Here is a 26,796-nt window from a genome sequence, read left to right on the forward strand (position 1 = left end):
ACCCCCTCCTGGAAATGGGGAACCCCCCTGGGGATGGGGAACCCCCCCAGAGATGGGGAACCCCCCCTGGAAATGGGGAAACCCCCCGGGGATGGGGAACCCCCCGCACCACGTGGCGGGGCGCGTCCAGCTCTAGGGACCCCCCTGGAAATGAGGACCCCCCCTGAGGATGGGGACCCCCCCTGGAGTTGGGGAACCCCCCTGGAGATGGGAACTGCCCCCCCGGGATGGGAGCCCTCCAGGATGCACCAGGACCCCCCCAGGGGGGACACCAGAGCTGGGACCCCCCCAGGATGCACCGGATCCAGCACTGGGACCCCCGCGGGGGTGACACTGGAGCTGGGACCCCCCCCCGGAGGCACCAGGACCCCGCCGGGGGTGACACCGGAGCTGGGACCCCCCCAGGATGCACCGGATCCGGCACCGGGACTGTATCGGCACCGGCCCCCCCGGGGTGAAATTGGCTCCAGCGTCCCCTTGGGGACATCAGCACCAGGGCCTGGGGCTGTTTGGGGACCTCCCCGGCATCCCCCCCAGATGTCACCAGACCCACGACCTTGGGGACATCGGTGCCAGGACCTTGGGGACCCTCAGCTCCAGGACCTTGGGGACATCGGTGCCAGGACCTTGGGGACCAACCAGCCTTGGGGACATCAGCTCTGGGACTTGAGGGACCACCAGCCTTGGGGACCCCCAGCTCCAGGAACTTGGGGACCTTGGGGACGTTGCCTCTGGGATGTTGGTGTCCCCAAGCTTGGGGACACTGGCTCTGGGACCTTGGGGTCCCCCAGCTCGGGGACCTTGGGGACGTCATTTCCAGGATCTTGGGGTCCCCCGGCTCCAAGATTTGGGGCTCAATGTCACCTCCAGCCCCCCCCAAGTTCTGGCTGCACCCCAAGGTCCCCCAGCCCCCCCTTGAGGACTGTCCCCATGTCCCCAGGCCCTGGAACTAACGACTCCGGTGTCACCCCCCTGTCCCCCCCCACCCCCCGGCACATTTTTAAGTTATTCCTGCCCCGGGCTGTACCCCGACCCCCCCAATAAACATAGGAAACCTGGTGGTGTCACCGGGCCCCCCCTGGCACTGGGACCAGCAGCATTGAGACCAGTCTTGGGGCGGGGGGGTTCCCCAGGTGAGGAGGGGTCTCAAGGGGGGGTTCCCCAATGTGGGGGGGTGTGCCCCCCAAACCCATCCCGGACGCCTGGGTTCACAGCAGGGAGCAGCAGCATTGAGACTGGTCTTGGTGGGCGGGGGGGTCCCGATTTGGGAGGGGTACCGAGCTGGGGGGGTCCCAAGGGGGGAGTTCCCCAAGGTGGGGGTGCGTGTGCCCCCCAAACCCATCCCGGACGCCTGGGTTCACAGCAGGGACCAGCAGCGTTTATTGAGGCTGGTCCTGGGGCGGGGGGTCCCCAGGCTTTGGGGGGCAATTCCCCGGGAGGGGGTGTCCCCCAAGGTGGGGTTCCCCGGGCGGGGGACGCCCCTATTTCTGGGCGGGCATCATGTCGTCGATGGGCTGGTTCTGCTCCAGCTTCTTCTCCATCTCCACCATGAGCTTCACCCCGTCCACCACCATCTGCACCTGCTCCACCTCCGAGAAGCCCAGGCGGTCGGCGTTGGAGATGTCGAACACGGCCCCCACGGCCGCCGTGTCCACCCCCCCTGGGGACGGGGACGTCAGCACCCTGGGGAGCCCCACGGCACCCACAGAGCACCCCACAGCACCCTATAGCACCCCCTGGGGACACGGACATCAGCACCAACAGAGCACCCCACAGCACCCTACAGCACCCTGTCCCTGCGTCCTCCTGTCCCCCCGATGTCCCCGTGATGTCCCCACGTCCCCCCCATGTCCCCGCACCCACCGGTGCTGCGTTTCTGGAGGTGCAGGTGGGTCAGGGTCTCGAACTTGGGGTGCTGGCTGAGCCCAAATCCCTGGCCCCCACACCCCCCCCCATAGCCCCCATACCTTTCCCTATGGTCCCCATAGCCCCCTATGGCCACCATTCCCTCCTCCTGATACCCTATGGCCCCCATACCCCGTGTACCCCGATACCCCCCAAACGTCCTGACCCGCCAGGTCAGGATCTCCTCAAACTTGGGGTGCTGAGCCCAAATCTCTGTCCCTGTCCCCATGTCCCCCCCATGTCCCCCTGATGTCCCCGCGCCCACCGGTGCCGCGTTTCTGGAGGCGCAGGCGCTTGAGGATCTCCTCGAACTTGGGGTGCTGGCTGAGCTTGGGCAGGCGCACGTGGACCCCCCCGCGCAGCCCCGTCCCCAGGTTGGAGGGACACGTCAGGATGTAGCCCAGGTGCTCGGTCCACATGAACGGGTGTCCCGCCTTCTTGAAGATCTCCTCGATCTGGGGGGGGGGACATGGGGACATTGGGGACACTGTGGCCACCACCCACCCAGGACACTTGGGTGGCCCCTGGTGGCCCCTGTGCCCCCAGGACTCTCCATGTCCCACATGTCACCAGGTGTCCCCAAGCCCCTCATGTCCCCAACACCCTCCATGTCCCCCATGTCCCCTTGTGTCCCCCATGCCCCCAAGACCCTCCACAACCCTCCATGTCTCCAAAGTCCCCTATGTCCCCATATCCCCGTGTCCCCCAAGCCCCTTGTGTCCCCAGGTCCCCCCATGTCCCCATGTGTCCCCCAAGCCCCTCATGTCCCCAAGACCCTCCATGTCCCCTGTGTCCCCAATGCCCCCAAGACCCTCCACGTCCCCCTGTGTCCCCAAAGTCACCCATGTCCCCTTGTGTCCCCAATGCCCCCAAGACCCTCCATGTCCCCTTGTGTCCCCAATGCCCCCAAGACCCTCCACGTCCCCCTGTGTCCCCAAAGTCACCCATGTCCCCTTGTGTCCCCAATGTCCCCAACACCCTCCATGTCCCCTTGTCTCCCCAATGCCCCCAAGACCCTCCATGTCCCCCTGTGTCCCAAAGCTCCTCATGTCCCCAACACCCTCCATGTCCCCATATCCCCGTGTCCCCCAAGCCCCTTGTGTCCCCAGGTCCCCCCATGTCCCCATGTGTCCCCCAAGCCCCTCATGTCCCCAAGACCCTCCATGTCCCCTTGTGTCCCCAATGCCCCCAAGACCCTCCACGTCCCCCTGTGTCCCCAAAGTCACCCATGTCCCCTGTGTCCCCAATGCCCCCAAGACCCTCCACGTCCCCCTGTGTCCCCAAAGTCACCCATGTCCCCTTGTGTCCCCAATGCCCCCAAGACCCTCCACGTCCCCCTGTGTCCCCAAAGTCACCCATGTCCCCAACACCCTCCATGTCCCCATATCCCCGTGTCCCCCAAGCCCCTTGTGTCCCCAGGTCCCCCCATGACCCCACGTGTCCCCCAAGCCCCTCATGTCCCCAACACCCTCCATGTCCCCTTGTGTCCCCTTGTGTCCCCAATGCCTCCAAGATCCTCCATGTGCCCATATCCCCCTGTGTCCCCCAGGCCCCCCATGTCCCCGATGTCCCCGGTGTCCCCGGTGTCCCCACCTTCTTGAGGCCGACGCAGAAGCGCCGGAACACCTCCTTCATGTTGCCGCCCTTCTCCATGGAGATGACGCGCAGATGATCCTCCTCGTTCACCCACACCAGGAACGTCTTGTTGTCATTGTGCCTGGGGGGGGGACACGGGTGTCACCCCCCACGCGCACACCGGGACACCCCCAGACCTCCAGGAACCCCCACATTCAGCTGGGTGGCTCCTACGTGTCCCCCCCACAAGGTGGGACCTCAATATGTGGGTGGGACCAAACTCTCGGGGCGCCCCTTGCACCCCCAAGGTGGGGCCCCAATATTGGGTGTCCCCCAGGTGGGACCCTGTTCTTGGGGTGTCCCCAATATTGGGTGTCCCCAACATCTTGCTGATTGAGACCCTGTTCTTGGGGTGTCCCCAACATCCCCCCAGGTGGGTTCCCAACACTTGGGGGTGCCCCAACAACCTGCTGATTGGGACCCATTCTTGGGGTGTCCCCAACACCCTGCTGATTGGGACCCTGTTCTTGGGGTGTCCCAAACATCCCCCCAGGCTGGTCCCCAACCCTTGGGTGTCCCCAGCATCCTTCTTTTTGGGACCCTGTTCTTGGGGTGTCCCCAACACTTGGGTGTCCCCAGCATCCTTCTTTTTGGGACCCTGTTCTTGGGGTGTCCCCAACACTTGGGTGTCCCCAATGTCCTTCTTTTTGGGACCCTGTTCTTGGGGTGTCCCCAACACTTGGTTGTCCCCAACATCCTTGTGATTGAGACCCATTCTTGGGGTGTCCCCAACACTTGGGTGTCCCCAACACCCTGCTGATTGGGACCCTGTTCTTGGGGTGTCCCCAACACTTGGGTGTCCCCAACGTCCTTCTTTTTGGGACCCTGTTCTTGGGGTGTCCCCAACACTTGGGTGTCCCCAACACCCTGCTGATTGGGACCCTGTTCTTGGGGTGTCCCCAACACTTGGTTGTCCCCAACATCCTTGTGATTGAGACCCATTCTTGGGGTGTCCCCAACACTTGGGTGTCCCCAACGTCCTTCTTTTTGGGACCCTGCTCTTTGGGTGTCCCCAACATCTTGCTGCTTGCCCCCTGTTCTCGGGGCTCCCCCCACGTCCCCCAGCCGTGTCCCCCACGCGTGGGTGCCCCCCCAGCCCCGGGGGGGTCCCCACCAGATGCCGCGGGCGTCGGGCCAGTCGCGGGCCATCCCGGACGCCAGCAGCAGGGGGGACACGGGCTTGTCGAACAGGAAATGGTCGTCGATGAGCTGCTGCTGCTCCTGCTCCGTCATGTTCTTCAGCGGGTAGTACTTGCCCTTGAACTCGCCCTCCAGGCTGTTCAGGGCTGCGGGGGGGCGTGGTCAGAGCGGGGACACGCCCACAGCCGCGCAGACCACGCCCACCCCCGGGAAAGCCACGCCCCGGGGAGTGGCCGCAGCCACTGGCCACGCCCCCCAAGCCGCACCCATCTCCGCCCACCCCCAAACCCCACCCCCGCCCGGGGGTGTGGCCACGGTTGTTTGCCCCTCCCACACCCCCCCGAGCCACGCCCCCCTCCACCCAAACCCCGCCCCTCGTGGGGGGGCGTGGCCACGCCGTTCTCCTCCCCTCCCACCCGCACGCGCCCCGCCCGGGCCCCGCCCTCTCCCCTACAAACCCCGCCCCCAGGCGCCCCGCCCTGCCAAGCCCCGCCCCTCACCGGTGACTGACAGCTTCTCGATGGCGCGGCGCTCCCCCCGGCTGCAGTGGGGGGGCAGGGAGTAGCCCTTGATGCTCCGCCCCGTGCGCACGCGGCTGCTCAGCACGTACTTGGGGTCCAGGTCCTCCCCGCCCTGCACCCCCAAACACGTCAGGGGGACCCAGGTGTCCGGGAGCCTGTGACACCCCCCGCAAACCCCCCCACAACCAGCTCAAAAGGGACCCAGGCGTCCGGGAGCCCCAATTTTTCCCCGTCATCCCCCATGTCCCTTTGTCCCCATGGCCCAGAAAGGACCCAGGCGTCCGGGCACCCCGATTTTTCCCCATGATCCCACCACCGCAGCTGGGACCTGGGTCCCCTCGTCCCCTCAGCTCCCATGTCCCCTTGTCCCCAAAGCCCAGGAGGGACCCAGGCGTCCGGGACCTTGAGGTTCTCGTGGTTGAGGTCGGTCTTGTGCTTGTCGGTGGGTTTGTAGCCCCCGTGCCGGTCCTGGATCACGGGATCAAACAGATCCTTGAAAACCTCGTACGACTCCTCGTCCCCGGCCACGCAGCCCACGGTCATGATGAACGGGTGACCTGGGGGGGACACCGGCAATGGGCGGGGAACTGGGGCAGGGCACTGGGAATGGGCGCTGGCTCCCAGTGTGGCACTGGGGACAAGACACCAGCTCCCAGTATGGCACTGGGAATGGGCACTAGCTCCCAGTGTGGCAGTGGGGACAAGACACCGGCTCCCAGTATGGCACTGGGGACAGCACTGGGCACCCAGTATGGCACTGGGGACAAGACACCAGCTCCCAGTATGGCACTGGGGACAGCACTGGGGCCCAGTGTGGCACTGGGGACAAGACACTGGCTCCCAGTATGGCACTGGGGACAAGACACCAGCTCCCAGTATGGCACTGGGGACAGCACTGGGCACCCAGTATGGCACTGGGGACAAGACACCGGCTCCCAGTATGGCACTGGGGACAAGACACCGGCTCCCAATATGGCACTGGGGACAGCACTGGGCACCCAGTATGGCACTGGGGACAAGACACCAGCTCCCAGTGTGGCACTGGGGACAGCACTGGGCACCCAGTATGGCACTGGGGACAAGACACCAGCTCCCAGTGTGGCACTGGGGACAAGACACCAGCTCCCAGTATGGCACTGGGGACAGCACTGGGCACCCAGTATGGCACTGGGGACAAGACACCAGCTCCCAGTGTGGCACTGGGGACAAGACACCGGCTCCCAGTATGGCACTGGGGACAATACACCGGCTCCCAGTATGGCACTGGGGACAGCACTGGGCACCCAGTATGGCACTGGGGACAAGACACCAGCTCCCAGTGTGGCACTGGGGACAAGACACCAGCTCCCAGTATGGCACTGGGGACAGCACTGGGGCCCAGTGTGGCACTGGGGACAAGACACCGGCCCTCAGTATGGCACTGGGGACAAGACACCGGCTCCCAGTATGGCACTGGGGACAAGACACTGGCTCCCAGTATGGCACTGGGGACAAGACACCAGCCCCCAGTATGGCACTGGGGACAGCACTGGGCACCCAGTATGGCACTGGGAATGGGCACTAGCACCCAGTGTGGCACTGGGGACAAGACACCAGCTCCCAGTATGGCACTGGGAATGGGCACTGGCTCCCAGTATGGCACTGGGAATGGGCACTGGCACCCAGTATGGGACTGGGGACAGCACTGGGCGCCCAGTATGGCACTGGGAATGGGCACTGGCTCCCAGTATGGCACTGGGGACAAGACACCGGCTCCCAGTGTGGCACTGGGGACAATACACTGGCACCCAGTATGGCACTGGGGACAGCACTGGCACCCAGTATGGCACTGGGAATGGGCACTGGCTCCCAGTATGGCACTGGGAATGGGCACTGGCTCCCAGTATGGCACTGGGGACAAGACACTGGCACCCAGTATGGCACTGGGAATGGGCACTAGCACCCAGTATGGCACTGGGGACAGCACTGGGGCCCAGTGTGGCACTGGGGACAAGACACCAGCTCCCAGTATGGCACTGGGAATGGGCACTGGCTCCCAGTATGGCACTGGGAATGGGCACTGGCTCCCAGTGTGGCACTGGGGACAGCACTGTGGCCCAGTGTGGCACTGGGGACAGCACTGGGCACCCAGTATGGCACTGGGGACAAGACACCGGCTCCCAGTGTGGCGCTGGGGACAGGGCTCCAGTACTCGGGGGTGACACAGAAGCCACCGCATCCCGTCTCCATCCCTGGGGTCCATGTGGGGGCTCTGGGGACCCCACGGGCACCCTGGGGACCCCATAAGGGCTCTGGGGACCCTGTGGGTGCCCTGGGGACCCCGCGGGGGTTTTGGGGACCCTTTGGTCACCCTGGGGACCCCCTAAGAGCTTTGGGGACCCCTTGGGTGCCCTGGGGACTCCGTGGGTGTCCTTGGGACCCCCTGGGGGTTTTGGGGACCTGTGGTCACCCTGGGGACCCTGTAGGGGCTCTGGGGACCCCGTGGTCACCCTGGGGACTCCGTGGGGGCTTTGGGGACGCCCCGGTCACCCACCGGGGTTGTCGACGCCGGTCTGGATGACGTCGTCCAGGGTGAAGCCGCTGGGGGTCTCCTTGTCGCGCAGGCGCTTGTAGATGTCGGGGGTCAGGACCTTGGCCATGTGGTTGTTGTGCTTGGACAGGTCCGGGAACTCCTCCTCGGCCGAGAACTTGAGCTTGTACTTGTTGTGGGTGTTGCTGAATGGCATGGCGGGGGCTGCGGGGACATGGGGACACGGCGTGGGACAGGGGGACACGGCGTGGGACAGGGGGACACGGCGTGGCGGGGGCTGCGGGGACATGGGGACACGGCGTGGGACAGGGGGACACGGCGTGGCGGGGGCTGCGGGGACATGGGGACACGGCGTGGGACAGGGGGACACGGCGTGGCGGGGGCTGCGGGGACATGGGGACACGGCGTGGGACAGGGGGACACGGCGTGGCGGGGGCTGCGGGGACATGGGGACATGGGGACACGGCGTGGGAAAGGGGGACATGGCACCAGACATGGGGACATGGGGACACGGCATGGGACAGGGGGACACGGCGTGGGACAGGGGGACACGGCGTGGGACATGGGGACACGGCGTGGCGGGGGCTGCGGGGACATGGGGACACGGCGTGGGACAGGGGGACATGGCACCAGACATGGGGACATGGGGACATGGTGTGGCGGGGGCTGCGGGGACAGGACAGGGACATGGGGACATGGGGACACGGCGTGGGACAGGGGGACATGGCACCAGACATGGGGACATGGGGACACAGCATGGGACAGGGGGACATGGCACCAGACATGGGGACATGGGGACCTGGCGTGGGACAGGGGGACATGGCACTGGGCACACATGGTGGGGGCTGCGGGGACAGGGACACAGCATGGGACGGGGGACATGGCACCAGACATGGGGACAGGGGGACACGACGTGGGATGAGGGACATGGGGACACAGCATGGGACGGGGGACATGGCACCAGACATGGGGCCGAGGGGATACGGCATGGGATGGGGGGACATGGGGGTACGGTGTGGGATAGGGGACAGGGTATGGGGACAGCGGGACGTGGCACTGGACATGGGGACACAGCGTGGGACAGGGGGACATGGCATGGGGACAGGGGGACAGGGCATTGGGGACACAGCAGAGGCGACACAGCCCCTGGCACGGCCATGGGGACAGAGGGACACAGGGGACATGGCCATGGGGACACAGGGACACAGGGGACACGGCCCCTGGCACAACCATTGGGACGCAGGGAACTCGGCAGGGGCGGGGCGGGGGGGCACTAGGACCCGGGCGGGGCGCGGCTATAGGGGGCGTGTCCTGTGGGCGGGGCCGCAGTGGGTGCGGCGGGGCGGGGCCAGGGCGAGGGGCGGGGCCAGGGCGAGGGGCGGGGCCGCGGCGGTGGGCGGGGCCGCGGCCAGGGGCGGGGCCGGGGGAGAGGGGCGGGGCCGCGGAGGTGGGCGGGGCCGCGGCGGTGGGCGGGGCCAGCCCGGGCCGGTCCATGTTTGGCCGGGATGGGACCGGGACTATTAATAGCGCGGGGGGAACCGGACCGACCTCCCCCGGCCCCGGTTCGACGCGGGGGGGTCCCAGTTTGTGCCCGGGAGGGTCTGGTCCCCTCTCCGGGGGGTCCGTCCCGGCTGGGCCTGGTGCCGGGGGGGCGGTTCCCATAGATCCCGGTGGGTCCCGGGATGTCCCGGTGGTTCCCAGTGGGTCCCGGTGGCTCCCGGGGGGGGTCCAGGGGGGGTCCCGGTGTGTCCGGTGGCTTCCGGGGGGGTCCCGGTAGGTCCCGGTAGCTCCGGGGAGGAGGTCCCGGTGGCTCCCGGGGGGTCCCGGTGGCTCCCGGGGGGGGTCCCGGTGGCTCCCAGGGGGTCCCGGTGTGTCCGGTGGCTCCCGGGGGGGTCCCGGTGGCTCGGATCGGGGGGGTCCCGGCGTTACCTTGCTCGGGCGGCCGCAGCGGGTCGGGTCGGGTCGGGTCGGGTCGGGCCGGTACCGGCGGAACAGGCGGGCGGGGAGCGGGGTCGCTCAGCCGCTTTTATCCACCCCACCGGGGGTACCGGGGGGGGGCTCCGAACCGGGCGGCTCCTCCCGCAGCCTCCCCGGGGGCCGGGGGGACCCTCGGGCCCCCCCCCGCCCGGGGAGCCGCCCCCTCGGTGTCGGGTGTCCGGTGGGCGCCCGGCCCAGCACCTGCCCCCCCCGGGGCACCGGGTCCCCCCCGGGCGCCAATCCCGCTCCCCCGGGGCGCCAGCACCCCCCAAACGCCGCCCCCCCCCGTTCCACCGGGCACCCCCATAGCGCAGCGGGGCTGCAAAGGGCGCCCCCCCCCCCCGCTTCCCGTCCTGCGCGGCAAACGGGGGTTCGCTGCACGTGGCCCTTGCACGTTGCACGAGTTGCACGCGGCCTTTTGCACGTTGCGAACGGCGCGTTGCACGTTGGGCACCGCGCTCTGCACGGTGCTCCTTGCACGGTGCACGTTGCACGGGGGCCTTGCACGCTGCACGTTTGCACGCTGCCCCTTGCACGCAGCCCTTGCACGCTGCACGTTTGCACGCTGCCCCTTGCACACGGCCCTTGCACGCTGCACATTTGCACACTGCACGTTTACACATGGCCCTTGCACGCTGCCCCTTGCACGCAGCCCTTGCACGCTGCACGTTTGCACGCTGCCCCTTGCGCACTGCACATTTGCGCGCTGCTCCTTGCATGTTGCACACACCCCTTGCACGCTGCACGTTTGCACACTGCCCCTTGCACGCTGCACATTGGCACGCTGCCCCTTGCATGTTGCACGTTTGCACTTGGCCCTCACACGTTGCACATTTGCACACTGCTCCTTGCACATTGCACTTGGCTCTTGCACGTTTGGACACTGTTCCTTGCACGTTTCACGTTTGTGCACTGCTCCTTGCACATTGCACTTGGGCCTTGCACATTTGCAGACTGCTCCTTGCACATTGCACGCTTGCACTCGGCCCTTGCACATTGCATGTTCATACATTTGCACTTGGCCCTTGCACACTGCACATTTGCATGCTGCCCTTGCACGTTGCCCATTGCATATTGCATGTTTGCACGTTTGCACTCAGCCCTTGCACACTGCGCGTTTGCATGCTGCCCTTGCACGTTGCCCATTGCATGTTGCACGTTTGCACTTGGCCCTTGCACGCTGCACATTTGCACATTGCTCATTGGATGTTGCACGTTTGCACTCAGCCCTTGCACGCTGCACATTTGCACATTGCCCTTTGCACGTTGCATGTTTGCACTTGGCCCTTGCACGCTGCACATTTGCACATTGCACGTTTGCACTTGGCCCTTGCACGCTGCACATTTGCACATTGCCCATTGCACGTTGCACGTTTGCACTTGGCCCTTGCACGCTGCACATTTGCACGCTGCACGTGGCCTTGACTGACCTTGACCCCCAGCACCCCCAGTTCCGCCCCCCCCCAACTGGGAGCAACTGGGACGGAAAGGGGTGCAGCAGCAAGGCGAGGGGGGGGCATCCAGCACCCCAAATCACTGCTGGGGGGGCGACACCCCCACCCTGTGCCCCCCGGGCCCCTCCCAGGGCGGGGGCCAGGGTGGGGGTCCGGGGGGGTGACCCGGGGCGGATCCGCTGGATCAGGGCAATTCAAGCCGGGTCCCGCCCCCCCGCCATGTGTCTCCCCCCACACCATGTGTGTCCCCCTCCCTGTGTCTCGTTCCGCCCCCCCCCGGTATTTTTAGGCCCGATCCGGTTTCCTGGGGGATCCGGTGTCAGCGTCGGGGGGGCCCCAAGCAGGGGGGGCGGGAGGGGCGACAGGGACATGGGGGGGGCACCCATGGGTGGGGGAGGACCCTTCACCCTTCATCCCCCCCCAAACACCACGGGGGGGGAAACTGAGGCACGGGGCGGGGGGGGGCACCCTGAACCCCCCCAAAAGCTCTGGGGGTGCCCCAGAGGTGGGGGTGACCTTGGCCATGGGGACCTGGGCGGGGGGGTCACATCATTGCTCCAGCCCCCCACCCAGTGACTGGATCCCCCCCCGGGGGGGTTAAGTTTGGGGGTCCCCGAATGGTGAATAAGGCGGGGGGGGCAGCGACGCAGAGCAGGGGGCTGATCTGGGGGGGGCTCCTGCTTTATTGGGGGGGGTATAAAAAAAAAGGGGAATTGAGGGGGGGGCAGCGCCCGGGGGGGCCCCAGGTCCTGATTTGAATGGGGGGGCTCCAGATCAACCCCCCCAAGATTGTGGGGGGGTCCAGGGCCCCCCCGAAGCACCTGGGGGGCTCTAGAACCCCCCCGAGGGAATATGGGGGGGTTCCAGTTCTCCCCTTCCCCCAGCACATGGATCCAGGCCCCCCCTTGAGCACACGTGGGGGGGGTCTGGGTCCCTTTTGGGGTGCGGGGGGGTCACCCCGATCCCGCGGGGGGGTCAGAGCTGCTGCGCGATCCCCTCGATCCGCTGCAAAACCTCCTCCGACTGCAGCTGCTCCAGCGTCAGCAGCGACAGCCCCAGCTGGTCCTCCTGCGGTTTGGGGGGGTCAGCAGGGGGTGCAACCCCCGCCTAGGGACGGGGGGGTCCCGGGGGGGTCCCCGTTACCTGCTGGAAGGGCTGAGCCATCTGGCGCAGGAAGAATTTGGCCACTTGAACGGCCTCGTCCACCGTCAGGTTGAGGTTGGAGTCGCTCAGATGCTCCTGGATCCAGCGCGGGAGTTTTCCCCGTTTGTCAGCGCGGGCGAAACGCTGGGGGGGGCACGGGGGGGTAGAGGGGTTGGGGGGGGTCCCACGGTCCCCCCAAAGCAGCACAGACACCCCCAAAGGGGCAGAATTGTCCTCAAAGCGGCAGCTTCACCTGCTTGTCCTCCCAGGGAAAATGCTGGGGGGGGACACACGGCGGGGGGACACGGGGGGGGACACCCAGGGGCGCTGGGGGCCCCACAGCCCCCCCATGTCCCCCGTTTTATCCTGAGGCCACACAACCCTGTCCCTGTCCCCCCCCAGCCCCAGAACCCCGTCCATGTCCTCGTGTGTCTCCAACTCAGAGCTCACGTCCCCCCCCCCAAAAAAAACCCCCCTGTTTTATCCCAGGACCCACCTTGTCGGCCTGGGGGGGACCCAGGGAGGTGACAGCAGCTCGGGGGGGTCTCCTGGGCCCCCTCAGGATTCTGGGACCCCCCCCTTGTTGGCAAAGCCCACAACCCCGTCCTTGTCCCCACCGATGTCCTCGTATGTCCCCATGTGTCCCCCCCCAAACCTCTGGCTGATGCCAGGACGCAGGGAGCGGACCCAGGGAGGTGACAGCAGCTCGGGGGGGTCCCCAGGGCCCCCCAGATTTCTGGGGGCCCCCCCTTGTTGGCAAAGCCCACAACCCCATCCTTGTCCCCACCGATGTCCTCGTGTCCCCCTCCAAAACCTCTGGTTGACGCCAGGATGCAGGGAGGGGACCCAGGGAGGTGACAGCAGCTCGGGGGGGTCCCCAGGGCCCCCCCAAGACTTTTGAGGACTCACCTTGTCGGCGAAAACCATGAGGCCGTAGTCGCTCTTGCCGCGCAGGGCCCGGCCGACGCACTGGGCCGCGTGGCGCATGGCGTCGAACGTCAGGAAATCGTTCTCCCGGAGCTGGAACTGGTCCCTCAGGTACTCGAGCCGGGCCTGGGGACATGGGGACACGCTGGGGACATCGTAGGGACATCGTGGGGACAGCCCATGGGGTATAGGGACACCCCATGGTGGGGCAGGGACAGGTTGGGGACACTGCAGGTGGCACCGCATGAGGGGCAGGGACAGTCTGTGGGGGACAGGGACACACTGGGGACAGTCCCGGTGGGCTTGGGGACACAGGGGCATTGTGGGGACATCGTGGGGACATCACGGGGACAGCCCATGGGGTATAGGGACACCCCACGGGGGAGCAGGGACAGGTTGGGGACACCGCAGGTGCAACCGCACAAGGGGCAGGGACAGTCCGTGGGGGACAGGGACACACTGGGGACATCGTGGGGACACGCGGGGACAGCCCACGGGGGACAGAGCCACGCTGGTGTCCCCAAGTGTCCCCGCTCACCTTCAGGATGCGGCTCTGGGTGTAGACGTAGGGGACACCGAACATGACGACAGCTCTGCCGTAGTGATGGACTGGGGACACGGGGGGACACGGGGGGACACGGGGGGACACGGGGGGCGCTCAGACACCTGCCACCGCGTCCCCAAGCCGCCGCGTCCCCCACGCCGCGCCGTCCCTCACCGAAATCGATGCCCTCGGACACTTTGCCGCGGGCCACCGAGAGCAGGATGGCGCCCCGGCCGTTCTCGCAGGCCTGCGGAAAGCCGCCGTGTCACCGAGGCGGGGTGACAGCAGTGGCAGCGGTGACACCCCCGCGGCGGCGTCACCCACCTCCTGGTACTTCTCCAGCGCCACGCTGGTCTCGGCGCCGTCCTGCGTCTCGATGAAGATGAGTTTGTTCCGCTGGATGTTCTCCAGGATGCCCTGGGGACAAAGGGACAAAGAGTTGGGGGGGTTGGGGACAGCGCGGGGGGGTTGGGGACACTTGGGGACAGCGCGGGGACGTACCTGCTCGTACCAGGAGGCCACGATGTTCTCCATGTACTGGTAGCTGGTGAAAAAGGCCACCAGCCCGTCGGGGACGATGGCCGAGAGCTCCAGCAGCAGGTTCCCGTAGTTACGGATGACGGCTTGTGTTGGGGACAGTGTCACCAGGGGGTGTCACCGGGTCCCCAAGTGTCCCCACAGCCCCCCCAGAGTCCCCTGGGGACCCCCAGAGTCACCTCGGGAGCCCAAATGTCCCCGTCACCCCTGGGCTTGCATGTTTGTGTCCCCTCCCAGTTCTGGCCCCAGCCCTGTCCCCATAACCCCGTCCCTGTCACCCTATCTCCCCCAGCCCCATAACCCTGTCCCTGTCCCCATAACCCCGGCCCTGTCCCCCCCAGCCCCATAACCCTGTCCTTGTCACCCCATCCCCGTCACCCTGTCCTTGTCACCCCATCCATGTCACCCCCCCGTCCCCATAACGCCATCCCCGTCACCCTGTCCCTGTCCCCCCCAGCCCCATAACCCCGTCCCTGTCACCCTGTCCCTGTCCCCCCCAGCCCCATAACCCCGTCCCTGTCCCCATAACCCCGTCCCTGTCACCCTGTCCCTGTCCCCCCCAGCCCCATAACCCCGTCCCTGTCCCCACAACCCCGTCCCTGTCACCCTGTCCCTGTCCCCTCCAGCCCCATAACCCCGTCCCTGTCCCCATAACCCCGTCCCTGTCACCCTGTCCCTGTCCCCCCCAGCCCCATAACCCCGTCCCTGTCCCCACAACCCCGTCCCTGTCACCCTGTCCCTGTCCCCCCCAGCCCCATAACCCCGTCCCTGTCCCCATAACCCCGTCCCTGTCCCCCCCCCGCCCCCACCTCTGTCCCTGTCCCCCCCAGCCCGTCCCCCTGTCCCCACCAATGTCCTCGCGCGTCTCGAACTTGGAGCTCATGGCCACCTGGTCGTTGCCGCGCCCCACGACCTGCGGGGGACACGGGGACGCTGCGGTGACACCAGCAGCCCTGACCCCCCCGCCCCCCAGATCCGCGCCCCCCCCACTCACCATGGGGCACAGGCAGGTCCGGGCCAGCGTCATGGTGAACGTCGCCATGGTAACGGGGCGGAAATCCAGGATTTTGGGGTAAATGTCCAGCGGGGACAGAGTCTGGGGGGGGGACACGGACACAGAGGGGACGGGGTCACCCCCGTGGGCCCTGGGGGGGACATAGGGGGCATGGGGGGACACAGGGAGACATGGAGGACATGGGGGACACGAGGGGACACAGGCGGCACGGCGGGACACAGAGGGGTCACAGGAGGACATGGGGGAGACGAGGGGACACAGGCGGCACGGTGGGACACAGGGGGGTCACAGGAGGACATGGGGGGCACAGGGGGGTCACAGAAGGACATGGGGGACACAAGGGACACAGGGGGGTCACAGGAGGACATGGGGGGACACAGGGGGGTCGCAGGAGGACAGGGGGGCACAGGGGGGTCACAGAAGGACATGGGGGACACAGGGGACACAGGGGGGTCACAGGAGGACATGGGGGACACAGGGGACACAGGGGGGTCACAGGAGGACATGGGGGGACACAGGGGGGTCACAGGAGGACGGGGGGGCACAGGGGGGTCACAGAAGGACATGGGGGACACAGGGGACACAGGGGGGTCACAGGAGGACATGGGGGGACACAGGGGGGTCACAGGAGGACGGGGGGGCACAGGGGGGTCACAGAAGGACATGGGGGACACAGGGGACACAGGGGGGTCACAGGAGGACATGGGGGGCCCAGGGGTCACAGGGGACACGGGGACTCACCCCCGAGGTGATGATGACAGACTGGAAGCGCTCGAAGACGGGTTTGATGGCGATGGAGGCGTCCATGCAGCTGGGGGGGGGACACGCAGCCCTGGGGTGACACCGCCACCCCCCCAGCGTCCCCGTGTGCCCCCCGGTGTCCCCGTGTCCCCACCTGAAGTGCAGGACGGGGTTGGCGATCGTGGGGGTCCGGTCGTCAAAGGGCTCGATGATGATGGTGAAACCTGGATGGGGGGGGAGAGGGGGATGAAATTAGTTGGGGGGGCACCCATGGGTGGGGGGGCACCCGTGGGTGCTGGGGGGGGTCGCGGGGGTCCCCCCACCCTTGGCGTAGGTGCTGACGAGGGTGGCGAAGTTGGCGACGAGGGTGATGGGGGAGAAATCAGCCACGTCCGTCACCTCCAGCGTCCGCAGCAGCGAGTGCAGCCGCTCCGAGCAGAACCTGGGGGGGCACGGCACCCGGGGGGGGGCACTTGTCACCCGGGGGGGCCACTTGTCACCCTGGGGGCGCTACATGGAAGCCCGGGGGGGTGGTGGCATCGCAAAGAGGGGAAGTGTCACCCCAGGGAAGGTGACATGGGACCCTGGCGGGGGACAGAGTCCTGGGGGGGTCACAGGACCCTGGGTGGGGGACATGGGACCTTGTGGGGGGACATGGGACCCTGCGGGGGGACATGGGACCCTGGGGGGGTCACACAGGACCTAGGGGGGACACAGAGTCCTGGGGGGGTACACGGGACCTTGCAAGGGACACGGGACCTGGGCGGGGTCCCAGGTAACCCAGGGGGTGTCACCATTGTGGGGGGGGTCCTGGGTCACCCAGGGGGTGTCACTGTCACAGTGGGGGGGTCCCGGGTCACCCAGGGGTGTCACTGTCACAGTGGGGGGGTCCCAGGTCACCCAGGGGTGTCACCATTGTGGGGGGGGTCCTGGGTCACCCAGGGGTGTCACTGTCACAGTGGGGGGGTCCCGGGTCACCCAGGGGTGTCACCATTGTGGGGGGGGTCCTGGGTCACCCAGGGGTGTCACTGTCACAGTGGGGGGGTCCCGGGTCACCCAGGGGTGTCACCATTGTGGGGGGCGGTCCCGGGTCACTCAGGGGGTGTCACCGCGGCGGGGGGGTCGCACCCACCGGAGGGGCTTGCGCTCGATGCAGACGCGCTCGTGCAGGTCCTTGAGGAAGGCGGGGGGGCTCTCGCGCACCCCCCGGCCCCCCCGCACCCGCGCCCGCAGGTACGACACCAACCGCCGCAGGAACCCCACGAAGTGCTCGGCCGTGCGGATGCTGCCGGGAACCGCTTCTGGGGGGGGGGAAACACACGGGGGGGTCAGCGGGGACACCCCCAAACCCCACACACCCCCCCAAACCCAAGGGGGGGCTCAGGAACCCCCAAAGTGCTCAGCCGTGCAGATGCTGCTGGGAACTGCTTCTCGGGGGGGGGGGAACACACGGAGGGGTCAGCGGGGACCCCCCCAAACCCCCCCAAACCACCCGGGACCCCCCCAAACCCAGGGGGGGCTCAGGGACCCCCCCCCGCCTCAGCTGGAGGAGGAAAATGGGGGGAACCAGTAGCTGGTGTGGAGCTGGGGACACCCCAAAGCATTTTGGGGGGGTCCTCAGAGCAACAGGGACCTCAGCCCCGCCCAGCAGAGAAAAGGGGATTCAGGGACCCCCCCCAAAGTGCTCAGGGTCCCCCAAAGTCCTCAGGGCCCCCCCAAAGGACTCAGAGACCCCCAGCTCAGCTGGAAGGAGCTCAGGGAGCACCAGGGGCTGGGGACACCCCGAAGTGTTTTGGGGGGGTCCCCAGAGGAACAGGGACCTCAGCCCCGCCCCCAGCAGAGAAAAGGGGGTTCAGGGCCCCCCCCAGCACCCCCACCTCGCAGGATCTGGTCGGGCAGGACGGGGTTGGCCAGGTAGAGGTCGGTGTCCCGGGCCACCCCCGCCTCCCGCAGCCCCTCCACCAGCCGCCGATACTCGTCCGTCAGGCGCCGCGCGTCCGTGTCCTTGACCCTGGGGACAGCGCGGGGGGGACACGGTGACACCGGGGACACTCGGGGACGTGGGGGGACGCGCCGGGGACGCCCTCACTTTTGGACGGCGGCCTGGAGAGTGGCCACGTTGGCCTGGCAGCGGTCGAGCGTGCGGCGCGTGATGGTCACCCCCATGGAGTCGATGCAGACGTTGTCTGCGGCGACACGGGGTGGGGTGTTATTGTCACCCTGTTGTCACCCCGTTGTCACCTGCCCCCAAAGCATCACCCTGCGAGGGTGGGTTGGTTCTCACCGATGTTATGGGCTTCGTCGAAAACCACCACGGATTTTTTGGCCAGTTCTCGGGAAACCAGCTCGGCGATCTTGGGGTCCAGCAGGTAGTGGTAGCTGTAAACGACCACGTTGGCGTGGAGGATCTGGGGCGGGGGGGACACACAAAATTAGGGGCGTTTGGGGACATTTAGGGACAGGGACACCCCCAGGCCCCCCCCGTACCGAGTAGCGGGCGAGGAAATAGGGGCACCAGCCCTTCTGGCGGCCGTGGGCCTTGAGGTCGTCCAGGTTGTAGACGCCGTAGGGAAGGGGGACGTCGCGCCCGTGGGTGTCAAAATCCTGGGGGGGGAACACGGGGGGGATTGGGGGCACCCCAGGGTGCTGGGGGGGGGACTGGGGGGCACCCTGGGGTGCTGGGAGGCGACTGGGGGAACCCCAGGGTGCTGGGGAGGAACAAGGGGGACCCCAGGGTGCTGGGGATCCAGTTAAGGACTGAGGGGCACCCTGAGGTGCTGGGGGGAATTGGGGACATCGCAGGGTGCTGGGGGGGAACTGGGGGTCCCCAGGGTGCTGGGGGGAATTGGGGGCACCCCAGGGTGCTGGGAGGGGACCCTGGGGGGCTGGGGGGGAATTGGGGGCACCCCAGGGTGCTGGGGGGGATCCCGGAGTCTCAGGGCCACCCCAGGGCACCCAAGACCCAGCAGGAGCCTGTGGGTCCCCCGTGGGTCCCCAGGTGCCAAGGGGGGCACCCTCGGGTGCCTGTCGGGGGGACCGATGGGTCGGGGGGGGCCCTCACCTCGAAGAAGCGGCAGGCGGGGAGGGACCCGTCGCGCTGACGCTGCGCCCGCACGTACGAGGCCGTCAGGCCCAGGCAGCGGCTGTCCACCTCCTTCCCGAAGCGCAGCGAGGACACCTGGGCACCCCAACATCACCCCGACGTCACCCCAACGTCACCCCGGACCCCCCGGGTCCCCCCGGCGGATCCCGCCCCCCTCACCTCGGGGTGGATGCAAAGGTTCTTGCGGGAGCTCAGCGCCAGCCCCAGGAACGGCACCTTCTCCCCCAGCTCCCGCTCGTAGAAATCCAGCAGCTTCCGCAGCTCCTCGACCACCTGCGGCGGGGACAGATCACACAATCACAAAATCACACAACGGCACAACGCCGGGGGTTGGATTGACCTTGAAAGCTCATCTGCTCCGGAGCAGGAACACCCAGGCGAGGTTACACAGGACCAGGCGGGTTGGAATGTCTGCAGAGAAGGAGACTCCACAGCCTCCCTGGGCAGCCTGGGCCAGACGCGGCCTCACCAGGGCAGAGCAGAGGGGCAGGAGAACCTCTGGACCTACTGACCACCCCACTTCTAATCCCCCCAGGTCCCGTTGGCCTTCCTGGCCACAAGGGCCCAGTGCTGGCTCAGCCCACAGCACCCGGTGTTCCCAGCTGGTCTCCCATCCAAGCACTAACTGGGCCCGACCCTGCTTAGCTTCCAAGGTCAGATGAGATCAGGCAGTGTCAGCGTGCTATGGCTGTATATAGACATGTATGTGTATATATATGTTCCTGAAGTATATCCTGATAGTATCTGAACTAAACCCACTTTCCAAGGGCAGAGCAGAGGGGCAGGAGAACCTCTGGACCTACTGACCACTCCCTTCTAACCCCCCCAGGTCCCGTTGGCCTTTTTGGCTGCAAGGGCCCAGTGCTGGCTCATGGTCACCCTGCTGTCCCCAGGACCCCCGGGTCCCTTTTCACTGCTCTCCAACAGCTCGTTCCCCAACTTATACTGGAACCCGGGGTTGTTCCTGCCCAGATGCAACACTCTACACTTGTTCTATTTCATTAAATTTTTCTCCCCAGCCTGCCCAGGTCTCCGGATGGCAGCGCAGCCTCCCAGTGTCAGCTGCTCCTCCCAGTTTGGTGTCACCAGCAAACGGGGTGACAGTCGCTCTATCCCCTCATCCAAATCGCTGATGAGTATTTTGAATAGTACCGGTCCCTTGTGACCCCCTTTGGGACCCGCTCCTCCTCCCCTCAAAAAACCCTCCTCACCTTCTCGATCTCCGGCACCGTGCGGGAGCAGTAGATGAGCTTGGTGACGTCGAGCGGCCGCGCCTGGGGACACAAAGCGGTGCTGGGATCCGCCGGGATCCGCTGGGATCCGCCGGGACCCGCCGGGATCCGCTCACCCGCTGGTAGGCCACGATGAGCGAGAGCAGCGACACCGTCTTCCCGGTCCCCGAGGGCATCTCCAGGACGCCGTGACCCTGCGGCGGCAGCGGGGTCACCCCACGGGGACGGCCCCGGGGGATCCCGGATCACCGGATCCCACCCGTACCTTGGCGTCCAGCGTCCGCTTGAGCTCCAGCATGTAGGAGAACTGCTCGGGGTAGATGTAGTCGTAGGGGAAATAAACCAGGAGCCCGTCGATGTTGAGCCTGTGGAGGAGCCCAGTTGATCCCACTGGATCCCACAGTGACCGGTGGATCCATCCAGGGCCTGAGGGGGGTCCTGGGGTGACAATGGGGGGTCCTGGGGTGACAATGGGAGGGTCCTGGGGTGACACGAGGGGTCCCTGACGTGACAATGGGGGTCCTGGGGTGACAATGGGGGGACAATGGGGGGGTCCTGGGGTGATAAAAGGGGATCCTGGGGTGACAATGGGGGTCCTGGGGTGACACTGGGTGATCCTGTGGTGACAATGGGGGTCCTGGGGTGACAATGGGGTGACAATGGGGGGGTCCTGGGGTGATAATAGGGGTCTTGGGGTGACAATGGGGGTCCTGAGGTGACAACGGGGGGGTCCCTGACGTGACAATGGGGGTCCCTGGGGTGACAATGGGGTGACAATGGGGGTCCTGGGGTGACACTGGGGGGTCCCTGGGGTGACAATGGGGTGACAGTGGGGGTCCCTGGGGTGACAATGGGGTGACAGTGGGGGTCCGGGGGTGACAATGGGGTGACAATGGGGATCCTGGGGTGACAATGGGGTGACAGTGGGGGTCCGGGGGTGACAATGGGGTGACAATGGGGATCCCTGGGGTGACAATGGGGTGACAATGGGGGTCCTGGGGTGACACTGGGGGGTCCCTGGGGTGACAATGGGGTGACAGTAGGGGTCCGGGGGTGACAATGGGGTGACAATGGGGATCCTGGGGTGACAATGGGGTGACAGTGGGGGTCCGGGGGTGACCCCGCGGTGACCCCGCTCCCCCGCTCACTTCATCGCTCCCGCCGCCGCCGCCGCCGAGACTCCGCCCCTTCCGGTCCCGCTCCTCGATCCGCTCCGCCCTCGGATTGGCCGGCGCTCTGCCCCCCCTCCCCACCTCTCCCTTCCGATTGGTCGGGAGAGCTGCTTATCACGGCGCGGGGGTGTTGCAATGCGAGGGTGGGCGGGAACGCGGGTGTGGCGGGGAAGGCAATCGAGCGCCGAGCTCCGAGGGAGGGCGAGTTGAGCGCCGAGTCATGGAGCGGGCGGAGCGACCGCGACCCTTTGACGGGGGGGGCGGGTCGGGGGGCGGTCCCGTGTCCCCCCCCGGCGGGTGCCAGGTGACGCATCGACACAGACAAACGTCTCAAAGAGCTTTTATGGCACAATCCCCCCCCCTCATCCTCATCCCGCCTTGCGGGGGGGTCCCCGGACCACTGGGGTCCCCCCAAACTCGGGGAGTTGGGCTGGTCCTGGGCGGGGCCATGCGCGCCGGGTCAAACCACTCGGGGGGTGGGGGGGTCCTGGGCGGGGCCATCAGCGCCGGCTCAAACCTGGAGGGGGAGAAACGGGGGGTTAAAAGGAGGGGGGCGCAAAGGGGGTGCCGGGGGGATTTTGGGGGGGGGGGGTGTGGACTCACCCGCGTCGCGGACGCGCGTGGCGGCCGCCGCTCCCTCTCGGGGGGGCTCCCGGCGGGGTCCCCCCCCGGCTCTGCCGCATGGTTGCTGCCAAAGAAAACACCCTATGAGCCCCCCCCGCAAATCACTTGGTACAACCCACAAACCCCCCTGGGGGGGTCCCCCATGCCCCCCCCCCCCCCCCAAACCCCATTGGGGGCGTCTCCCATTTCCCCCCCACCCCAAACCCATTGGGGGGGTCTCCCCTGTCCCCCCCCCCAAACCCCTTTTGGGGCGTCTCCCATTTTCCCCCCCCCAAACCCATATGGGGTGTCCCCCATTCCCAGGGTGTCCCCCCATTCCCGGGGGGGTCTCACACCTGTCCCCCCCCCCCAAACCCATATGGGGTCTCCCCCATTCCCAGGGTGTCCCCCCATTCCCGGGGGGGTCTCTCACCTGCTCCCCCCCCCCCAAACCCATATGGGGTGTCCCCCATTCCCAGGGGGGGTCTCTCACCTGTCCCCCCCCCCCAAACCCATATGGGGTGTCCCCCATTGCCAGGGTGTCCCCCCATTGCCAGGGGGGTCTCTCACCTGTCCCCCCCCCAAACCCATATGGGGTGTCCCCCATTCCCAGGGTGTCCCCCCATTCCCAGGGGGTCTCTCACCTGTCCCCCCCCCCCAAACCCATATGGGGTGTCCCCCATTCCCAGGGTGTCCCCCATTCCCGGGGGGGTCTCTCACCTGTCCCCCCCCCCAAACCCATATGGGGTGTCCCCCATTGCCGGGGGGGTCTCTCACCTGTCCCCCCCCCCCCTCCTCCTCCTCAGCGCCAGCCCCACCCCCGGCGCCAGCAGCACCAGCGGCAGCAGCAGCGCCAAGGCCAAGGGCGCCGGGGGGGGCGGGGGGCGCCAGCGCGGCCGGGGGGCCGGGGGGGGCCCCCCCACCTCCTCCTGGCAGCGCGGGCCCATGAAGCCGGGGGGGCAGGCGCAGACGTGGCCCGAGATGTGGGTGTAGCAGGTGCCGCCGTGGGCGCAGGGGTTGGGGGTGCAGTCGTCGGCGCGGTGGCAGCGGGGGGGCGCGTAGCCCAGCGTGCAGCTGCACGAGAAGCTGTTGGCGCCGTCCTGGCAGGTGCCCCCGTTGGCGCAGGGGTTGGGGGTGCAGTCGTCCCGGTTGTGCTCGCAGCGGGGGCCCCAGAAGCCCGGGGGGCAGCGGCACGAGGGGCCGCGGGGGGTGTCGCGGCAGAGGGCGCCTGGGGGGGGACACGGGGGCGTGGGGGATGTGGGGACATGGGGGACACGGGGACACTGACATTGAATGGGGAACATGGGGACACTGACATTGAATGCGGGACATGGGGACATTGACATTGAATGGGGGACATGGGGGATGTGGGGACATGGGGGACATGGGGACGTGGGGGACACTGACATTGAATGGGGGACATGGGGACACTGATATTGAATGGGGGACCTGGGGGACATGGGGACACTGACATTGAATGGGGGACATGGGGGATGTGGGGACATGGGGGACATGGGGACGTGGGGGATGTGGGGGACACTGGCATTGAATGGGGGACATGGGGGACATGGGGACATTGACACTGAATGGGGGACATGGGGGATGTGGGGACATGGAGGACATGGGGACGTGGGGGACACTGACATTGAATGGGGGACATGGGGACACTGACATTGAATGGGGGACATGGGGGACATGGGGACATTGACACTGAATGGGGGACATGGGGGATGTGGGGACATGGGGGACATGGGGACACTGACATTGAACGGGGAACATGGGGACACTGACATTGAATGGGGAACATGGGGGACATGGGGACACTGACATTGAATGGGGGACATGGGGACATTGACATTGAATGGGGGACAGTGGGGATGTGGGGACATGGGGGACATGGGGACGTGGGGGACACTGACATTGAATGGGGGACATGGGGGATGTGGGGGACACTGACACCGAATGGGGGACATGGGGGACATGGGGACATTGGGGATGTGGGGGACAGTGACATTGAATGGGGGACATGGGGGACAATGGGGACAGTGACATCAAATGGGGGACACGGGGACATGGGGACATTGGGCACATGGGAGACGTGGGGGACATGGGGGACACTGACATCAAATGGGGGACATGGGGACATGGGGGACATGGGGGATAGTGACATCAAATGGAGGACATGGGGACATGGGGGACGCGGGGGACACTGAGGTGACACTGACCGTTGAGACACGGGCTCTGCGCGCACCGATCCGCCCGCCGCTCGCAGTTCGCCCCCCGGTAGCCGGGGGGGCAGCGGCAGCTGTAGCCGGTCCCGGTTCCCCCCGCGACGGGGGTGCAGGAGCCGCCGTTGAAACACGGCCCGAGGGCGCACGGGGACACCGGGGACACCGGGGACACCCCCGGGGACACCCCTGGGGACACCCCTGGGGAAACCCCCGGGGATTCCGGGGCTGCCGGGGCCACCAGGGCCACCGGGGACACCCCCGGGGATTCGGGTCCCAGGGCCACCGGGGACACCCCCGGGGCTCCCGGTGACTCCGGTGCCGCCGGCCGGGGGGGGTCACACGGTGGCCCCGGGGAGTCGCTGCCGGGACCCTGCGGGGGCGGCGCCGTTAATTGGAGCGGGGAGGGGGACACCGGAACCCCCCCACCCGGTGAGGACTTGGGGGTGACGGGGAGAGCGGGGGGTCCCTGGGGTGACATTGGGGGGGTCCCTGGGGTGACATTGAGGGGTCCCTGGGGTGACCGGGGGGGTCCCGGTTCCAGGGGGTCCCTGGGGTGACATTGGGGGGGTCCCTGGGGTGACGGGGGGGGTCCCTGGGGTGACATTGAGGGGGTCCCTGGGGTGACATTGGGGGGTCCCGGTTCCAGGGGGTCCCTGGGGTGACATTGGGGGGGGTCCCGGTTCCAGGGGGTCTCTGGGGTGACATTGGGGGGGTCCCTGGGGTGACCGGGGGGGTCCCGTTTCCAGGGGGTCCCTGGGGTGACATTGGGGGGGTCCCTGGGGTGACACTGGGGGGGTCCCGGTTCCAGGGGGTCCCTGGGGTGACATTGGGGGGGTCCCTGGGGTGACCGGGGGGGGTCCCGGTTCCAGGGGGTCCCTGGGGTGACATTGGGGGGGGTCCCGGTTCCAGGGGGTCCCTGGGGTGACATTGGGGGGGTCCCTGGGGTGACACTGGGGGGGTCCCGGTTCCAGGGGGTCTCTGGGGTGACCGGGGGGGTTTGGGGCGCAGGGGTGTCCCCACTCACCCCACAGGAGCCCCCGTTGGTGCCGGCGCTGCCGTTGGTGCCGGGGGGGGCACAGGGTTCCCGACACCCCCCTGTGGGGACAGAGGGGGGGTCAGGGCCCCCCCCAGCCCCGGGGACACCGTGGGGTGCTGGGGGGGGAGGGCGGGGGGGTACTCACGGCGGGGGGGCCGGGGGGGCGCGCAGCGGGGGGGGCGCGCGGGGGGGCGGCAGCGCAGGCGGGTGCGGAACCTCAGGCCCCCCCCGGGCCCCCCCCCCGTCCAGGGCCCCCCCGGGACCAGGTGCTGCCGCGTCACCGCGCGCCCCAAAAAACGGCGCCGGGGGGGCCCTGGGGGGTGGGAGTCATCAGCACCCCCAGACCCCCCCTCAAACCACCCCCCCCGGGATTCCCATTTGCCCCCCAAACATCCTTTGTCCCCCCAAACCCTAATTTGCCCCCCTCCCCATTTACCCCCTGGGACCCCCATCTCCCCCCCCACCCCTATGAGACCCCCCCCCAACCCCAGGGCCCCTCCTTGACCCCCATTCCCCCCCCAAACCCCAGACCCCCCCTTTGCCCCCCCCTCACCCCCGGATCCTTCGGGCTCCTCCAGTCGCCAGGACTCGATGACGAGGGACACGGTGCCCTGGGGGGGGACACCCAAATTAGGGGGGGGGTCAGATTGGGGGGGGGGGTGAGATTTGGGGGGGCGTCCTCACCGGCCATGGGAAAGCAAAGGGCAGACGGAGAATTCGGGGGGTCCCCGGGGCGGGGGGGGGCCCGGGGGGGCTGTGAGTGACCCCTAAAGTGCAGCCGCCCCCCCCGGGGGGGCGCAGGCAGAGCCGGAAAACGAGGCGGCAGGAGGGGGGGCGTCCCCGCACGGGCCCCCCCGCGCTGACAGCACCCGCAGCTCCAGCACCCCCGACGGCTCAACCTGGGGGGAGTGGGGGGGTCAGCACCCGGGACCCCCCAAACCCCCCCCCCAGAGCCCCAAAGTGGCCCCTCTGGGACCCCCCCAGTATCTCACCCCCCCCAATCCCCCAAATACCCCCCGAGCCCCCCCAATCCCCCAAATACTCTCAGACCCTCCGCCCCAAACTCCCCCAGGGACCCCCCCAAATAACCCCCCAGGGACCACCCCCCCGGGTGAGGCTCACGGGGGGGGCACAGAGGAGGATGAGGAGGGGGGGGAGGAAGGCGCGGGGCAGCAGCGCAGCCATTGGGGGGGGGTCGGGGGGTCCCGTCCGCTCCGGGGGCTCCGCGGGCTCTGAGCGCAGCGACCCCCCCAGACCCATTTCTAAGGGCTTGGCCACGCCCCCGGCCACGCCCCCTCCCTCTAGCCACGCCCCCTCCCTCTAGCCACGCCCCCTCCAGGCCACGCCCCC

At 67.7% G+C, this 26,796-nt stretch overlaps 3 protein-coding genes and 1 pseudogene across 4 annotated transcripts; all 4 read right to left on the reverse strand.

The window, feature by feature from the left end:
- Positions 1 to 1,356: 1,356 nt before the first annotated feature.
- CKM (creatine kinase, M-type) lies at positions 1,357 to 9,775 on the reverse strand. Its single transcript, XM_065655220.1, has 8 exons — positions 9,661 to 9,775; positions 7,735 to 7,935; positions 5,604 to 5,758; positions 5,181 to 5,313; positions 4,655 to 4,826; positions 3,499 to 3,622; positions 2,171 to 2,360; positions 1,357 to 1,660 (listed from the first exon to the last, which is right to left on the reverse strand). The coding sequence occupies exons 2-8, from the start codon at positions 7,925 to 7,927 to the stop codon at positions 1,482 to 1,484; spliced, it is 1,146 nt and encodes a 381-aa protein (XP_065511292.1). The 5' UTR covers positions 7,928 to 7,935; positions 9,661 to 9,775; the 3' UTR covers positions 1,357 to 1,481.
- Positions 9,776 to 11,837: 2,062 nt separating this feature from the next.
- ERCC2 (ERCC excision repair 2, TFIIH core complex helicase subunit) lies at positions 11,838 to 21,585 on the reverse strand. Of its 2 annotated transcripts, XM_065655242.1 has the most exons (23): positions 21,553 to 21,585; positions 20,670 to 20,769; positions 20,521 to 20,598; positions 20,384 to 20,446; positions 19,332 to 19,445; positions 19,131 to 19,247; positions 18,557 to 18,673; positions 18,354 to 18,477; positions 18,159 to 18,255; positions 17,947 to 18,080; positions 17,202 to 17,370; positions 16,393 to 16,511; positions 16,224 to 16,293; positions 16,070 to 16,139; positions 15,308 to 15,409; positions 15,163 to 15,226; positions 14,278 to 14,399; positions 14,101 to 14,193; positions 13,951 to 14,023; positions 13,771 to 13,841; positions 13,215 to 13,358; positions 12,306 to 12,449; positions 11,838 to 12,230 (listed from the first exon to the last, which is right to left on the reverse strand). In XM_065655242.1, the coding sequence occupies exons 1-23, from the start codon at positions 21,555 to 21,557 to the stop codon at positions 12,138 to 12,140; spliced, it is 2,283 nt and encodes a 760-aa protein (XP_065511314.1). In that variant the 5' UTR covers positions 21,558 to 21,585; the 3' UTR covers positions 11,838 to 12,137. The 2 variants fall into 2 exon arrangements, with proteins under 2 accessions (XP_065511314.1, XP_065511315.1); XM_065655243.1 differs by lacking the exon at positions 20,521 to 20,598.
- On the reverse strand, positions 19,750 to 19,868 carry LOC136001177 (5S ribosomal RNA; annotated as a pseudogene).
- Positions 21,586 to 21,900: 315 nt separating the features above from the next.
- On the reverse strand, positions 21,901 to 26,706 carry DLL3 (delta like canonical Notch ligand 3). Its single transcript, XM_065655084.1, has 9 exons — positions 26,550 to 26,706; positions 26,131 to 26,339; positions 26,000 to 26,057; positions 25,592 to 25,759; positions 25,435 to 25,505; positions 24,405 to 24,780; positions 22,957 to 23,407; positions 22,180 to 22,264; positions 21,901 to 22,093 (listed from the first exon to the last, which is right to left on the reverse strand). Exons 1-9 carry the CDS (start codon positions 26,704 to 26,706, stop codon positions 22,088 to 22,090), a joined length of 1,581 nt encoding a protein of 526 aa, XP_065511156.1. The 3' UTR covers positions 21,901 to 22,087.
- Between the last annotated feature and the right edge of the window lie 90 nt (positions 26,707 to 26,796).

This window comes from Caloenas nicobarica, chromosome 37 (genome assembly GCF_036013445.1).
Source record: "Caloenas nicobarica isolate bCalNic1 chromosome 37, bCalNic1.hap1, whole genome shotgun sequence".
Taxonomy (NCBI): domain Eukaryota; kingdom Metazoa; phylum Chordata; class Aves; order Columbiformes; family Columbidae; genus Caloenas; species Caloenas nicobarica.